At 35.4% G+C, this 18,413-nt stretch overlaps 1 protein-coding gene across 1 annotated transcript in view; it reads right to left on the minus strand.

Annotated features, from left to right (window-relative positions):
• Window positions 1-18,212, minus strand: part of LOC131163006 (glucose-6-phosphate isomerase, cytosolic) — a 30,357-nt gene extending 12,145 nt beyond the window's left edge. Inside the window, exons 1-17 of the mRNA XM_058119680.1 lie at window positions 18,025-18,212; window positions 17,816-17,920; window positions 17,661-17,737; window positions 17,457-17,538; window positions 16,896-16,943; window positions 16,495-16,650; window positions 16,320-16,416; window positions 16,158-16,200; window positions 15,543-15,610; window positions 15,341-15,425; window positions 14,962-15,010; window positions 14,780-14,852; window positions 14,640-14,700; window positions 13,390-13,456; window positions 11,339-11,395; window positions 11,182-11,235; window positions 10,965-11,093 (exon numbers count right to left, since the gene is read on the minus strand). Of these exons, the coding sequence (XP_057975663.1) occupies window positions 10,965-11,093; window positions 11,182-11,235; window positions 11,339-11,395; window positions 13,390-13,456; window positions 14,640-14,700; window positions 14,780-14,852; window positions 14,962-15,010; window positions 15,341-15,425; window positions 15,543-15,610; window positions 16,158-16,200; window positions 16,320-16,416; window positions 16,495-16,650; window positions 16,896-16,943; window positions 17,457-17,538; window positions 17,661-17,737; window positions 17,816-17,866 (1,197 nt within the window). The 5' untranslated portion in view covers window positions 17,867-17,920; window positions 18,025-18,212. The remainder of the gene's footprint in view (window positions 1-10,964; window positions 11,094-11,181; window positions 11,236-11,338; window positions 11,396-13,389; window positions 13,457-14,639; window positions 14,701-14,779; window positions 14,853-14,961; window positions 15,011-15,340; window positions 15,426-15,542; window positions 15,611-16,157; window positions 16,201-16,319; window positions 16,417-16,494; window positions 16,651-16,895; window positions 16,944-17,456; window positions 17,539-17,660; window positions 17,738-17,815; window positions 17,921-18,024) is intronic.
• Between the last annotated feature and the right edge of the window lie 201 nt (window positions 18,213-18,413).

Raw genomic sequence — 18,413 nt, forward strand, 5'->3', positions numbered from 1 at the left:
AACATAAGATTAAAAGGAGATTTAGGAATATATATAATAGAAGAAAGAGAGCTGGTGGGAGTAGGATTTATTGATCCTATCCCTTTAACTAGAGTAGCGGGTCTATCAACAAGGGTAACTTGAGGATGAGGTAGATTTCGAGAATATTGGAGGGCAAAAAAGAATTTGTATACACCTATCATATGGTCAGTGACGTTAGAGTCAATGACCTATGGACTAGTGGGAGAGATACCGACCGAATACATACAAATTGTAGGGTGACATTCTGAGCAAACAATGCAATGTGATGAGATGTTTGTTGGGATGCTTGATAATGCAAAAAAGTTGAATACTCTTGCTTTAAGACAGTTGTTGTATGATGTTCACTCGAACAAATTCTTGACAAGGGAGACATACTTTTGGGATTTGTGAACTCCATCCCAAAACACACACAGCCTCTATACAGTAGAAAATCATAAATACACCGTGAACAACATCCTTTCGAAATTCATGGACTCCATCCCAACACACAATGCTTGACAAGCAAAGCAAACTACAAACACACAATGACCAAGATAAAAACGAATCAAGAACACAGAAATACCACTGTTTCAGGCCTTTGAACTCAAAAACATTGACCAACCACTTTGGGCATTAGCAAACAATCAATCTTGGAATGCCGCAAATAAGCAACAAAAAGTTGATATCTTTGGACAAAAAAGATGACAAACAACCTGGTATTATAGTGTAAGGCAGGATTCAAGACATTTGGGAGGAAATTGGAGCAAAGTGGCTGCTCAAAAGACTCTCACGCGCTGGAGCGTGGGGTTGGCACTGCTGGATTTTGGCCGGCGCATGGAGGCTCCTCTGGCTGTGAATTTTGGAGGCTGGCAGATTGGCAGGTCCCGTCGCTTGCTATGTGGTTAGTTTTGCAAAATACGAGGTATTTCTTGAGGTTTTGAAGAGGAAAGCAGCGTCCAGGATTTTCCTACAACTCCTGAACCTGCTCCTGGACTTTGGTGATGCTGGTGATCCTTCTACAGCAGCAGGTTTGCGTGGCATTATGATGTTTAGACTGGACCTTGCTCGAGTAAAATGGAAGACCTCTTCGCAATGATAGGTCTCTCCCTCTATTTATAAATACATGTCAAGTACATACCAATGACCAAAATACCGTAACTCACACTTACTAACATAATGCTAACACATACTAATAAAAATATACTAATAATGATAAATGACCATTAACATGATATATATACAGTTAAAAAGCAAATACATATATTGTTTGTCAATTATGTCAAAATACATTTATAAATCTTTGTTTAACATATATAAGGGGCTCACAAATTACTTTTCAAAATCGTAACAATATAACATGTCATAGTCTCACAACAGATGTTTATTAGGGCAATCTTGGGCTTATAAGGATCATTTGGGCTCTATGTAAGGCGCCTTTTATAGGACAAACTCGTGAAGCCATTGGGCTAAAGCGAGCAATACCTCATTGGAGTTGAGCCCAATACCATTACATTTGGTATCAGAGCCACCCTAGGTACTAATATGTGGGACCATACACAAGGCACTTTGACGAGGGTATCAGAGATTGGACAGAGGAGAATGTCATAATCCCATATTGGATGTGTGCAAGGGAAATCTCGGGCTTATAAGAATGATATGAACTACAACCATGTGACGCACCTTTTATAGGACAAACCCGTAAGGCCATTGAGTCAAAGCAAATAATACCTCACCAGAGTTTGACTCAAGACCATTATAGAATACGAAATGCATAATTGACACGTATAAAGTCTTTTATACGACATTTCGATATAGGAATCAACATTTAATGGTAACTTATGGGTAGGATACATTTTCCACTAATCCACCAAATTTATTGCTCTGCCTAGTTGAATCAAGAGTGTACAAGAAGGATGCCATTAACTTTCAATCAACAAATCCCATATTAATTGAAAGGATAAAATACATGGACACTCCTTGAGGTTTGGCCAACTACATGGAACCCCTCACACTTCAGAAATTGCCCTGATCACTTGGAAGTGAAATAGGGGTAAAGTCATTAATAGAACCTTTTTGAGTGACAAATATATCGCCATCATAGTAATAAAATAAAAAATGATTTGTAACTCATTGAGAAAATAATTTTAATAATTTGATTTTGGTATGATAGCTTTCTTTGCATTAATTTTTAGATAAAAGAAATATCATTAGAAGGGAACAAAGAAGCACAAATTAGATGAGGACAAGAAGATCTCTGGAAAAAAGAGATTCTTCCTTACTATCTCTTTTTTCCATGAATTTGATTTAAAATTGCTAATTTATGTTTATTGATTTGAATTTACTGATTTTTCTATATATTTTAAGTGTGATCTAGCCCAAAGAAAATAAAATACACAAGTGGAACAGAATACTCTGCGCTATTGGCAGCCCCTATAGGGGCTGAAATCAGCCAATATCCGACTAGGTGATTGATGGGCAATGAACCACTTCAAGGTTGTTGTAGGAGGCTGTATGAAGCCTTATTTGCTAAATTTTCTCCACTGAAATGTTAGTTACATCCCTAGAACCTCCCAGCAAGAGATCTCGCTCCACCTCCAGCAATGACCCCCAGCCCAATATATAAACATTCTAAGTTTGGAGGAAGTTTTGAGTGGCTTTGGTTGTTCTTTGGAGTAAATTCAAAGAAGAAATGACCTTCGGCCTCATTGCTAAAAAGGTATAAAGAGCTAAAGCTATGGGACCACATGTCAAAATGCAGACCATGGAAGCTGTAAGATTACCACTTTTCATAAAAGCTTAGGGGCCTTTTGTTATCACTACCAAAAATGAAAACCAAAAATGAAATCTAAAAAACCAGGAAACAAAAAACTAAAAACTGAAAAGGCGAAAACCAACAACTTGTTTGGTTAGTATTTTAATGAGTAAAACAAATTAAAAGTACTTGATTAAACAAATGCTCATGTTAGTCCTTGAATCAAATAACAATTTTAAAAAAAAAAATATGACTAAAATAATAAAAGTCCAAAATAATACAATTTAAAAATACTATAATAAAAATAAAAATTATTATAATTATTTTACTTAATTATTATATTTCAAAATTCACTTTAACAAAAACAATCTTATTATACATGATGATTGAAAAATATTAAAATATTTTGTAAATGACATTATTTTCTACATTTCCTTTTTCAAAAATTTATGGAAATTTTTATTTTAATTATATTTTAAATTTATAAGATCATTTTAATTTAATTTTAATTAAGAAGTTTCTATAAAATATATCATTTATTCAAAAAAAAAGTTAATTCTAGATAATAAAATATTTTGACAAACAGATTGCCTAAACAATTGAAAACTATAAAATTTGGTTTTTTAATTTTTTCGCAAACACTTGAAAACTAACAAGAGAAACAAAAAATTGGCAACGTCAACAAACACATTTTCATAATCTATTTCTTTACTGCACAAAAAACGAAAATAGAGAACAAAAATGCTTAAGCAATTAGGTTGTGGTTCAATGATGTACATCAAGCCTTAACACGCCTCTGCACGAGCAGCCCAATTGCATGTAAAGAAATAAACGAACAATAGAAAACACTCATGAGATGGAGAAAGATAATTCTTAACTAAGAAACAATAAATGCGGGCAAAAAGAGTAGAGCCCAAGACCTCCTAAAAACTATGGCTCTAATACCATGTTAGATTACCACTTTACCTAAAAGTTTATGTTATTAGCTTGTGGGCCAACAATGTATATGAAGTCTCAACAAAAGCATCAGTACATAAAGACTAACCAATGCCTACACTTTGCGAATACCAGCTCATCACCAATCCAAGAAGACACCTTCTGCAACAAAAATCCACCACAGCTCTGCCAGCAATCTGAACCAACAACAAAAAAACCAAGCCTTAAGTACTACTAGGTAGGGTCGGCTATATGAATCGTTTTCCGCCAATTTATGCGATCATGGATCATTTATTTTGGCAGATTCATGGCTGTTTAATCCTTATTCATTATCTCCTTCCAAGTTATTTTAGGTCTACCCCTACCCCTTATACTGCCCCCCATAGTAACTAACTCATTTTTCCTCACTGATGCACTATGTGACCTACGTTGCAAGTGTCCATACCATCTGAGTCATCCCTCCCTTATCTTATCTTCTTCAGGAGCTATACTAAACATACCGCGAATATGTTCATTCCTTAATTTATCTTTCAGGGTTATACCACTCATCCATCTAAGCATTCTCATCTCGGTAATTTTTGGATATTCTCTTTCTTTGTCGCCCAACATTCTGATCCATATAGCATAGTTGGTTTTATAGCCATCCTATAAAACTTCCCTTTTAATTTTAAAGGTATTCTACGATCACAAAGCACACTTGAAGCACTTCTCCATTTTACCCAACTTGCTTTAACTCTATGCATTACATCATCTTCAATTTCTCTTTTGCATAATGGATCCAAGGTATCGAAATCTACAACTGCTATTTATTTCTTCATCATCAAGTTTAAGTTTGTCTCCAATATTCCTTCTACTATTACTGAAATTACATTTCATATATTCTGTCTTATTTCTACTTATCCTAAAGCCTCTAAATTCTAAAACTTCTCTCCATAATTCTAACTTAGCCTCTACCCCCCCCTTAGTTTCATCAATTAATACAATATCATCTGCAAACAACATACACCATGGAACCTCATTTTGAATACTTTTAATCAGTTGGTCCATCACTAAAGCAAAAAGACAACGGCTCAAAGCATATCCTCGATGTACACCTATGGTGATTGGAAATTCTCTAGTTTCTCTATCTACAGTCTTTACACTAGTCATTACTCCATCGTACATATCCTTAATGACATTAGTATACCTACTACATACAATTTTTTTTTTCTAAAACCCATCATAGAACTTCCCTAGGTATCCTATCATATGCTTTCTCTAGGTCAACAAATACCACATGCAAATCCCTCTTCTTTTCCCTAAACTTTTCCATTAATCTTCTTAAAAGATACATAACTTTTGTGGTAGATCTCCTAAGCATAAAAACAAATTGGTTTTTTGAGACCTTTGTTTCTAATCTTAATCTTTGTTCAACTACCCTTCCCCATAGTTTCATCATATAACTCATAAGTTTAATTCCACGATAGTTATTACAATTTTGAATATCTCCTTTATTTTTATATATAGATATTAAAGTGTTTTTCCTCCATTCATATGACATTTTCTTAGTTTTTATAATTGTATTAAATAAATTAGTTAACCATATAATTCCGTTATCACATAAGCATTTCCAAACTTCAATTGGGATGTTATCCAGTCCTATAGCTTTCCCATTTTTCATGTTTTTAGTGCAAACTTAACTTCGTTAACTCTAATTTTGCAAATAAATCTTATATTTTTAGTTTTTTTCTCATTTGTCAAATCTAAGTTTAAGCCTTCTATTTAGTTATCATTAAACAACTTACTAAAGTAACTTCACCATCTTTGTTTAATGTCTACGTCCTTAACCAAGACAATATCATCCTGACTTTTTATACATTTTACATTTCCTAAGTTCTTACTCTTCCTTTCTCTAGCTTTAGCAAGTTTAAGTATATCTCTTTCCCCTTCTTTTGTATCTAATCTATCATACAAACTATTAAATGATCTGTATTTGGCTTCACTAATGGCCTTTTTTGCATCTTTTCTCGCCCCCCCATACTTTTCAAAGTAATCCATGTTTCTACATTTTTGCACGTTTTATATCAAATTATTTGTCTTTACGGCCTTTCGGACATCTTTATCCCACCACCAACTTTCTTTGCTATTCAAAAATCTTCCCCTTGATTCACCTAAAATCTCTTTTGCTATCTTTTTAATAGACCAAACTAATCTACTCCAAAGAGTATTTGTATCTATCCCATCCTCTATAGTCCAATCTCCATGTTCGATCATTTTATATTTAAATTTTATTATATTTTCTCCCTTTAGATTCCACCACCTAGTTCTCGTACACTGATTTATTTTACCCTTTTTCTTCCATTTTTTAATACATATATCTAACACTATGAATCTATGTTATGTGGTTAGGCTTTCACTTGGAATAACTTTAAAATCCTTGCATGATAAACGATATACCCTCCTAGTTAAAAAAAAAAATCTATTTGACTTCTATTTTGTTCACTTTTAAAGGTTATTAAGTGTTCTTTTCTCTTCTTAAAGCAAGTATTCATTATACTAAAATCATATGACATAGCAAAGTCTAAGATCATTTACCTAGGCTCATTTTTGTCTCCATATCCATATCCTCTATGTAACCTCTTGTAACTTTTATTATCCCTTCCAATGTGTCCATTCAGATCTCCTTCTACAAATATTTTTTCAGTCCCTGGTATGCCTTGTATAATACTATCCACATCTTCCCAAAATTGTCTCTTAAGATTTTTTGCTAAGCATACTTAAGGAGCATAAACACTAATGATATTTATTATCTCTTGGCCTAATACCATCTTGATTTTTATAATTCTATCCCCTACTCTGTTTACATCAACAACGCTATCTTTTAAGTTTTTGTCTACAATAATTCCTACTTCATTCCTCTGTTTTTTCTTTTCCAGTGTACAAAGTTTAAATCTTGATTTATTAATTTTTGTAGCTTTCTCCCCCACCCACTTAGTTTTTTTAAGACAAATTATATTGATTCTTCTTCTAATCATTGTGTCAACAATTTCCATGCTTTTACTAGTAAGTGCCCCTATATTCCAAGTTGCTAATCTAATCCTAGTTTCCTGAACTAACTTCTTTACCTGCCCACATCCAGAATGATGCAGGAACCCTTGCATATTTGACATTGTACCCAGGCGCCGACATGGTGTGTCACTTTGGGGCGACGACCTAGCCTACTCTCGCCCACTTTTCACTACATCCAGGTGGTACAAGTGCAACACGTCGCTCGTAGGGGACGCCCCAGCAAATATTCTATAAGGATTCATATCATAGTGATTTGACAAATTTTACGGTGGTTGTCAGCTACCTAACACAACCCTCCTCCTTAACCCAGGCTTGTGAAATAGTTCATGCACTTCCACTCGTGGAGTTATATTGTATTGACAACACAAGCAAGCCATTGTGTCCCATTCAAATTAGATCATTTATGGGGTACAAAACCTAGAACAAGACACAGCTATACGTGCAACAATCTAAGAAAGATAATATATGTAGGAAAATGTATACACATCACTACATGCGTGGATATAGGCTCAGAATTCAACTAGTAATTGTCATCCCAGATATTAATTATTTATGGAACTTCTTTGATGTCCAAGATAATAAATTTACTTTGTCTGAAACCAGTGTTTCGAAAGGCGTTTTTAAGGCGCACTTTGAGGCGTTTTTGGCCAAAAACGCACCAAGGCGTATGTGTAAAGGCGTAACTCCATAAAAGCATATGTCTCAGCCCAAATAGTATACGCCTCAGCCAAAAAAACTTGCTTTTTTACGCCTAAGATGAAAGGCGTACGCATTTCGGTATTTAGGGGTTAAAACACAATTTTATAAGTACAGAACCCAGAACTCACTAAAACCCTATCTTCCCTCTCTCTCCTGCAAAGCTTCTTCTCCTTTGCTCTGTCGACGAAGCCTGTCAAAGCCTTTGCTCTCTCTTCGAAGCCTCGACGAAGCTCCATGAAGCCTATGCTCCCTCTCAAAGCCTTGACGAAGCCTCTGCTCTCTCTTGAAGCCTTTACTCTCTTTTTCGAAGCCTCGACAAAGCTCAACGAAGCCTCTGCTCTCTCTCTCGAAGCATCTACTCTCTCTCGAAGCCTCTGCTCTCTTTTTTGAAGTCTCTGTCCGACGGGTCTGAGGTTCTCCTCTCTTGTCTCTGAGGTCTTTGTTTCGGATTTTAATCTTGTTGCACTTGCTGAAATATGTCTGAAGTTGATTCCAAGGGGCAAAAAAAAAGATTTTTTTGGGAAATACATAAAAGAAGTTGATGGAGAAAAATATTTTAGATGCAAATTTTGTGATCAACGTTGCAGTGGGACTGTCACAAGGTTTAAACATCATTTGGCTGGTACAAGGAAAGGAATGAAACCTTGCCCAAAAGCCCCTCAAAACGTGAGTGATAAGTGCAAAATTGCTTTTGAAAAATTCTTAGAAGAGTAAAAGAAATGAACATCTTGAAGAGATCAGGCAGGGTCCAGCAGAAGGGAGTCAGAGTGCTAGGTCTAATGTTGGAGATTTTGAGCAGCAAAATAGTGGGAGTGGCCATACTCCTAGGGCTAGAGGTCCAATGGATAAATTTTCATTTTCACAGACCAAACAATCCACTCTAAACTCAAAATGGAAGAAGGAAGAAAGAAATGAAGTGTGTAGGAAAGTTGGCGTTGTGTGTTCAATAATGCTTTACCATTTAATTTGATGGATGACGTATATTGGCATGTTATCGTGGATGGAGTTGCTAATTATGGGCAAGGTTTCAAGCCTCCATCTATGCATGAGATGAGGACGTGGATCCTTAAAGATGAAATGAAAGACATCGATGGCATGTTGAAGGACCACAAAAAAGCTTGGAAGGATTATGGATGTTCTATCATGGTTGATGGATGGACTGATGGGTGTTCAAGGGTCTTGATTAATTTCCTTGTGAATAGTCCTGCTGTTACATGGTTTTTAAAATCCATTGATGCTTCTTATTCTATTAAAAATGGTGATTTGATGTTTAAGTATATGGATAAGGTAGTTGAGGAAGTTGGTGAGGAGAATGTTGTACAGCTGATAACTGATAATGCGAAGAACATGATAAATGGTGGGAAAAAAGCTTATGAAAAGAGGGAGAAGCTCTATTGGACTCCATGTGCTGCACATTGTTTGGATCTCATGTTGGAGGATATTGAAAAATTGAAGATCCATGCAAGCACAATCCTAAAGGCTAAGCAAGTTGTGACGCGCTTTGCTACTGCATTTTTGACACTTCAGAGCATTTACAAACAAAAGCGAGACCTTCGATCTATGTTCTCTTCGGAGATGTGGTGCACTTCTACATATGCAAAAATGCATAAAGGTATAAGGAGTCGCTCAATAGTTTTATTTGACCAACATTTTTGGCCTGACGTGGCGTATGTTATCAAGAGTGTTGTCCCTCTTGTGTAACTTCTAAGGGAAGTAAATTCTAAGGAAAGACTAGCCATGGGGTTTCTCTATGAGATGATGGATTCGGCGAAGGAAAAAATTGCTGCAATTTGTTCTAAAAATGAGAAGAAGTATGGACCCATTTGAAGAAAAATAGATGATAGATTGGCTCCACAACTTCATCACCCTTTACATGCTACAGATTATTATTTAAATCCCCAATTGCATTATAAGGAGAACTTTTCTGATTGTGAAGAAGTGAAGAAAGGACTATTTGAATGCATGGATAAAATGTTGACATATGAGGAGAGGCTAGCTGCAGACATCCAATTGGATTTGTTTGATGATGCATAAGGGGATTTTGGGACTCGAGTGGTTGTTGACTCTAGAATGTTGAGAAGCCTAGGTAAAAATAATATTTCAGTAAAATTAGTTAATTAGTAGTACTTTATCCTTGTTTCTTCTTATAACTTGGAACTTAAACATGTTCTTTTCTATTTTGTAGCTAATTGGTGGAAACGTTTTGGGACAAAGGCCCCAGAATTGATGAACTTTGCTATTCGTGTTCTTAGCCTGACATGTAGTGCTAGTGGATGTGCGAGGAATTGGAGCACATTTGAGGTTCTTAGTTCTTACTTCTTACAAATGCCATGTTATTATGGTTTCACTCAAATATGAAAATATCTTCTAATATCTAAAAATTTAAATGACTTAAACTCAATTGTAGATTCATACGAAAAAGAGGAATAGATAAGAGCACAAGAGATTGAATGCTCTAGTTTACATCAAGTACAACACCAAACTGAGGGGGAGAGCTATAAGAAGAAGACAAAATTATGATCCAATATTGGTGTCGGATGTAGCTTCAGATGATGAATGGATCACAGCGAAGGAAGAACATATCCTCCCGAAAGATACTTCTTGGGTTGATGATGAAAATGTCCTAGATGTTTATGCTATTAGAGCTTTGCCTGTGGTAACCCTTGAAGGATATGATGCTCAAGCAACACAAGCTTCTAGTAGCTTGCATTCTAATCTTCCTAGCAAAAGGAAGATTAGTGATTATTGTGAGAACTTGAGTACATACATATCAATAGTCATTTTTGAATCTACTAATTTATAATTCTCCATTTTTCCTAACTCCTAACCTATAGCTTTATTGAATATGTAGGCACTCAAGACAAAGGCAAGAGGCCAACATTGGACACAATTGAAGAAGACAATGATGTTGAAGTGGGAGAGGAATTTATTAGTGGAAGAACTCCTATTATAGATGATTATAATGAAGATGAGGACATTGATAAAGATCTTGATAGTTCCCTCTGAACTTTGTTGATTTGAGATGTAGGTTCTTAGAAATTAGAATCTTGGATGATGAGACATTGTGATGCTGTATTTTGGCTTTTTCTCTTTTTTTTGTAAACTTATGGCTTATTTTTAACATGCATTGTTTGAGTTTGTTAGCTAAAATTGGCCTATGATACTTAAGAATTATATTTTTATTTTTTTTCTCTATTATTCTAACATTTTTCTCATTTTTATACTATATAAAATTTATTTTATTTATTAACTATTTTAAAAAATACATTCCCAAAATGCATACGCCTCAATGCCTTGAGGCTTACGCCTCACCTCGCGGAGGGTAAAACGCCTCGCCTTACACCTTCGCCTTTTAAAACACAATTTGAAACAATTGATATTTAGCAAGTTCTGGAGGACCATTGAAATGTAAATTGTACATTTTTCTTTTAAGTTCAAATCAGCATATTAGTGCAGTTAAAGAAATAATTAAGAGTATTACACTACCTACGATAACTTGCATGAAGTACATAACATAACATGTAAATACCTGGTGAATTAATTGGTAAAAGCTGTGCTGACCATTTGTTCCTGGTTCGCCAAAATCAATTTCACCTGCCTCAAAGGGAAGCGGCAGGCCATCAATTGACACCCCTTTGCCATTACTCTCCATGCTAACCTAGATCAACGTAAATTATCATGGGGTATAAGAACACCTATGGAGAAGCACTCAAAATAAAACGCAAGAGGCACTATGTCAAGCATGCCTGTTGAATATGTGGGGCAAATTTCTCCAGAGCTTGTGAATAGGGTAAGATGGCCTGTAGGAATATTAGACGTCAGAGTCATAGAACAACTGCTAAACATGAATATCCAGTAAAACACTTAAATAAGTGACAAGTAAAATAGATAAAAGGTACTCACTCTTGCAGGATACCCAAGGAACGAAACATTCCATACGCTCAACAAACCTAAAAGCACCTAAAGTATAAATGCAATATTATAGAGTAGGTCAAAAAGACATAAATGCACATCGAAGCATACCCATAGAAGACCATGAATAATTTACCAAAGCACTATTTACATGTAGTCCTGATGCAGAGGCACGATACCTAGCACTCAATGAGTCCAAGCATGGTTTTAAATAGCGGTCGTGAGTAATGTAATGCCCTTGCATAACGGATTTTTGAGTCCTGAGTACAGTCACACCCCACTATGGATGGGAATAAAAGCTATTGTTATGTAACAGCTGCTACAACTGTTACATAACCACCAGCAAAAAAGTTATTTTTCTATTTTCATACCTTTTCTTCTCATTTTTTCTTATGTTCCTTTCATAAATCAATCTTGATAGGCTATGAGTAGAGAGGAGGTGAAAATTATAACAAGGATGGTAATGATAAGAGATCATTTATTTGTTTTTTTTTTTTTTTTTTTTTGGTATTATCCACAAGATGTGCATTAATTACCAATTTGATATGAATATTGTTTTGTTAAAAAAGTACTTATTTTGATAATATTAGTAATTTAATCTTTCTTTTTATATTTTTCAAGTTCAACATTCTTTTCTTTTCTAGTTTTGTCTTGTTCGAGTTGTTACTTGCTAATACTTTATTTTTTTGGGCAAAAGACAATCACCTCCCCTAAGGTTTGGAAAAAAGACAGAGACCTCCCCTAAGGTTACAAAAATACCAAGACCTCCCTCTAAGGTTTCAAAATGCCACAGACCTCCCCTGAGGTTTTCCAAAAAGACACAAATGTCCCTAGAATGGGAGGTTTGTGTCTTTTTGGCAAACCTTAGGGTAAGTCCCTAGAATTCTTGAAATCTCAAGGGAGGTCATTGTTTTTTTGCCAAACCTTAGAAGAGGTCAGTGTCTTTTGCCCTATTTATTTAACAATAAAATTTTAATTTTAATATGATAATTTTAAAGATTAGGTTATACAACATAACTTCTTGGTCTAAATTAATTAGATTTTTATCACTTAAACATATAAGATAATACAACTTGTTTAACATGTCTTATGTGCCTACTAGATTAATGTTTTGTCTCATGAACTAATTTATCGCACATGATTAATGAAAAGTGGAAAATAATATAAATTTTCAATCAATATCAGTTTAAAACCAAAGTAAACTTCATTACCTTGCTAAACAATGTAAGTTGAACAGGATGACCTAAAATGCACTTGATGTATGATGAGAAGCAAGTATTTGGATGGGTTATTTCAACCCAATGTGGAGACCTACGTTGAAAAAATAGGGTCAAGTGGTGAACAGTTTATTGGAGTCCTAAATCCAAATGTGCTTGGTTAATTAGTCGTCTATTACATGTATTTTTAGTTTGCTTCTAGTAGGATTATGAATTTTGAGGGCTTATTGAAATATTTGTTTATTATAGTGGTATGTTATTATAGTGTGTGAAAGCCATGCAAAAGCCATGTAGAAGGTTGTTGTTGAATTTGAATTTGAATTTAAATGCGTGATTCCCCCTTGTATCCCCTCTCCTTCTTCTTCCCCCCCTCCCCTCCTACAGTCTTTCATTGCTGCTGGTCATTGGTGCCATCCCACATCAATGCTATAAAATCTTTTTAAGGAGGGTTAAGAGCTTAAAGCATGCAAATATACCAATATGCATACGGTTGAGTGTGCTTGAAAAAATTATTTCACAGTTGTGACACCCACTTCGTGCTAAGTAACATCTGATACTCCCATTTCTAACGCCTGTTACTGTCACACGATGCTACGTTACTTGCTACCGCTATTTGAAACCATGAGTCTAACACAGGAGGCCATAAAAATTCAGACCCAAGAAGTGCAATAAACCCTAGCCAATGTGCTCAAAATCAATTGGTAGATTATCCATGGCACTGTCCAATAGGTACTCCAAGAAATGCTTATGTTAAAGTAATCTTAATATCTTAAAATAAAAATAGTAAGTGGGAGAAAAATAAGATCTTGCTAGTGGGGCACGCACAGGTACGTTCTTCTCAAATGGTGCTGAATAGAAATGCTTATCAATGCTTGAAGCTCCCTCTAGGAACCTTTTCCATGAGAAAATAAAATGTATCATGTAAGTACACTTCAAAATATCATAATAAGATGACTACAATTTCTATATAATTCACAACTAAGTTAAAACCAACTCTCCTAAGTCCTAATAGAAAACATAATTTCTGAGAAGCACTCTAATAAGATTGAACTAGTCAAAAATTGCACTTGTGAGAGTAGTGCCACATTGGATAAGAGAGTAAGGAGGAGCAACTCAGATACAAGGATGGGCCCAAGACGTACTAGTTCAAGCTTTTGGGTCAAACTGATGCTCACCCATGTATATGGAGTATGTGCAAAGATTCCCTTGGTGCTAATAAGTGGTATCGAAGCTAACTTGATTGACAATGTTAGTCAAAGCGTAAGAGCTAATTCTCCTAACATGCTAACACATAAAGGTAGGACAAGTAGATGGATTTGAAGGCAATCAAGACGTGATGGGTGGGATTGATTCTAATTGATGGAAAAGGGCTTGCTCTCAAAAGTTAGATGACTTTCTCTCAAAGGGGGTGTTAAATACTCACAAGTGAGGGCGAGATTGTTGGAAGTTCTACCTGTGAGAGTTGTCCCACATCAGAAAAGAGAGCGAAGGATGTGTAACTTATATACATGGATGAGCCCAAGACGTAATGGCTTTAAGTTTTTGGGTCAAGCTGGCGCTTGCTCATGTATATCAAGACTCTATAAGGACTTCCCCATTGCAAACAATCTACAAGCAATATATTCCAAGATTTGTCATCTTTACTTTTAACAACCACATTGATAGTCATACAAGGGGGATATCTTAAAATGCTGCTTACAAAGACCCAAACAAGTAGCCACTTCATTAAAATTTTGGCTTTAACAAGATTTCTGATCAATCTTTGATGAAAGGCTTTTTTTGAGGGGAGAAAAAAACTAATCTGCAGTTGAACTGTCTCCTTTGTACTTCATACAGCAATTTGAAAACACAGAAAGAAAAAAATGAAAAAAAATCATGGAATATGCAAAGAACACAATTTATATTTATGATTAAAATAATCCATGGGCAAAGAACTGCACTTTTTTCATCAAAAAGAGTTACATTCACCCCCCTGCCAAATGTATATCAGTTCCCAAGTGGGAAATTTAAAAAAATATATAAAAAATAGAAATTTATTACAGTTAATTTTTCTTAAAAATTCAAAGTTAACATACTTTTCAGCAATGGAGAAACCATATTGGAGAGATAAAGGCAATACTCCAACAGCACTGCAAACTGCAACCAGTGGAAAAAAAAAAAAGAATCAAGCATCGCACTAACCATAAGATCCTTCAATAAAAGGAAATATACTTGCCACTATATCGGCCTCCAACCCAGTCCCAGAAAGCAAAAGCATTATTGGGGTCAATGCCAAATTTTTCTACAAGCTGCAGTAAAGGCAGAATAATTACAAATGAGCCAAGCTCCCAGCCTAAAATTTCTAGAAGGCTAATTTATTGAAACCAGGGAAGAGAGAGAGAGAGAAGATGACAATACCGAAAGATTAGTACTAACAGCCACCATATGCTTTGCAACAGCAGCAGGCCTGAAAATTAAATTTTCAATCGCATGCTTTAGAGAGACAGAGCCCATGCTCAGACCCATAAAAATTCTTAAACTATCCAAAAATTTCCAAATTTTACAATAAGAAAAAGAAATCCAAATTTGCACCACAGACAGACGACCTATTTCAATTTTCAAATAATTCTAGAATGGCACAAATTCTCCATTCCTATTCCTGATTTTTTTTCATGTATAGTTAGAGCTCCAATTCACCATTGAGCTCTAAATATTCATATGCTAAAAGTTCAACTACTCCAAAACTATCATCACACCCACAAACCTGAACAACAAATAACGTTATTACTGTACTAACCCAAGAGCAGCTGATATCCATTCCCTTAATGTACGAGCATTTAACATAGTTTCAGCTGTTGTGAAAGTCTTTGAAACCACGACAACTGATATGAAGACAAGAAAAACCAACAACTTGAGTACATAATTCCAATATTACCTTAGATGAAGTGTAAATAATGCTTAGTAAAAATGTGAAATGAATTATTGAAAAATTTGATTACCAAGTGTGGTTTCAGGGTTCAGTCCATGGATGGTCCTAGCAACATCAATTGGATCAACATTTGCAAGACTAAAAGAAAATTAAGAGGGAAATTGTTAGGAAAAAATAAGATAGGAACCAATAATGCATCATCATAATATTTATATGCAAATAACAAAATCAACAGTAACAGATTTTTTCTATCATTTGGGCTGAATGAAACAGCAGGTGCACAGATAATGAATTTCTGCCTGGAAATTGTTAGGAAGAAAGAAACCAATAAGGCATCATCAGAAAATTCATATACAAATAACAAAAACAACAGTAATGGAGTTTTTCTATCATTTGGGCTGAATGAAACAGCAGGTGCTTGGATAATGTATTTTTACTAATGCTTTGAATATCAAAGACATAATTGTTATACACAATTGTAAATAAACACAATGGTGTACAACCACACTATATCACATTTTTTTATTTCACCAAACACTGACTGATAGAAATTTATGTGAAATTGGGCAGATCTCTGAGTCAACTTGTCATGGGAGATTCCAGCCAGCAGCATGTAGGTCATGCACAGAGAAGCATGGCATGGGATATTAGTATATTAAGTCATGGTAATATTATGCATACTTACAAACGCAATTGACGCCCTCTTGCACATTCAAGAGCCTTTGAATCTGTAAATTGCCCAGGCCAAGAAGCGTTAACATCTAATTAATAGAAGAACAAACAAAATTCTAAAAGAACGAATTAGACCACATGGGACAGCTGACTGAATGGATTACATTATTTTGACCTGTTTGGAGAGCCGTGTGCACAAAAAGAGGACCTAAGAAGCTGCCACCAATACCAATAGAAACAACATCCTTCAATGGTTTCCCTGTAGCTCCAACCTACCAATATTTGCCTATTGATCAACTTTCAGGCAGTATGAATCTGAATTGGATTCAGACACAAAACCAGTAAATTACCCAGGCACCAATGCGGACTGTCTCCGAAAAGTCACGGATCTTGTCCAAAACTTGCCAAACATCTGGAACTACATTCTTCCCATCACATTGTATAACTGCATCTCGTGAAGCACGCAGTGCTACATGAAGCACTGCCCTATTCTCTGTGCTGTTTATCTGAAGGTATAAAGCAACCATAATGTGAAGTATCAAATAATCTACTTTTTCACAATGCTTTAGCTATATTTTATAGAAAAGCACTTAAATAATATCTTAATGCTACCAGAGATATACCCTTGATAAAGGAGGAATGTAGAAAATGCAATTTACAGTAGGAAAACTAAATATGATTTGACGGGATGTTTGTTACAAGGGGAACCTAAAATGCAATTTTGTAAGAGAATGCAATATCGTCCACTTACACGCTCCCCATTGAACATGCTGTTTATCTTTTGTTTGAGATGCGCCGCCTGCATTTTGGCAGAGCCAAGATTAATTATTAGAAAACTAAGACTATATTTGGTGCACATAATGTCTATAGAATGTCTACGAAAAGAGATGGAAATATAATAAAAATCGCATAGAGATATACTAATTTTTAGTGAAATGCTATAAGTACTTCCTAAATATCACACTTATACTAGCCCACTACTTTGTGCATATTGTCCTATGTGTAAGATATAATTATATAAAATGCAATGGTTCGTTATATGTGAGTAACTTTTGAATGGCAAGTATAACACCACCATTCTTTAAAAAAAGTTACTCATACAAAAACTTGAGCTATTCCATCCAACATGAAATAGAACAAAATAGTAAAAATTGAGAATTTCTATTTCATATTATGAATTCATAAAAAAATTTGCATTCTCATTCTCTTTGCTATTATAAGCTATCGAATTCTTCTATTATCAGCCAAACATAACCTAACTATTTTCCCCAATTCTAAAAGTGAAGAGAATGAACAATCAGACAAAACGCACCTCTGCCAATTTGAAGAGCTTATCCATTGTATCAAGAGTAGCACACTGCCGTGAGTAGTCCAACAGTATCCCCTCAAAGTCACTGTCCGAACAGCAACAGTACTAAGTTAATTATTAATAAATCATACAAACTGTAATAGTTGGCCGTAAAATTGAAAGAACTAAGTAGCTTCTAGATTCAGCAGAAGACCGATCATATCATACACCATCATTGATGCACATCGCTCAGGATCGCTCATCAGATCGCGTAAATGAGTCCGCTTAACATCTTCGGTATGGGCCTGCATAACGACGCAAGTATCATATCAAATTGAAGATTTGATTGCCCTTAAACAACACACTTGGTCAAGGAGAGTTACCGTCAACTCCTTCCATGGCTGTGTGTCGCAGATTAGAGTGGGCGAAGCCATTAGCAGCTACTCGAACTTCGAATGAACAAAAAGGACGTGATGATACACAGATTCCTGAACCAGACGACGCAAAGCAATCAATAGAATCGATTCCAGAAAAAAAAATTACGTAAAGCAACAAATTAACAATACGAATTAAAACTAAGACAATGGAATACCTGAAGGCGACAGAGATTTGTGAAAGTAGAAAATTGCCCGCTCTCAACCAAACGAAGAAGATAAATATGGAAGCAATGCAGAAGCTGCGAGGCTCGCAGCTGACCAAACGAAGTTCTCCACGCTCACGTGTGCCGGCTATAGGTGTCAATCGCTGCTGATGAGACCGCACATATAATATACCCACCAAATAGAAACGGGAAGAATAAAGATATCCATTTCATGAGTTTTTTCCCATTTTATTATTAAAAATAAATAAAATATTAAATAATACTGTGATTGGGAAAAATTTTCCCACGTAATCTCGCAGCTTAATGCTGCAAGATTTAAACTGATGGACCGCAGAAAAATTGATGCGTGGCATGGAGAGGAGCAAATCTCGCAGCTCCAA

This window comes from Malania oleifera, chromosome 8, assembly GCF_029873635.1.
Source record: "Malania oleifera isolate guangnan ecotype guangnan chromosome 8, ASM2987363v1, whole genome shotgun sequence".
Taxonomy (NCBI): Eukaryota; Viridiplantae; Streptophyta; class Magnoliopsida; order Santalales; family Ximeniaceae; genus Malania; species Malania oleifera.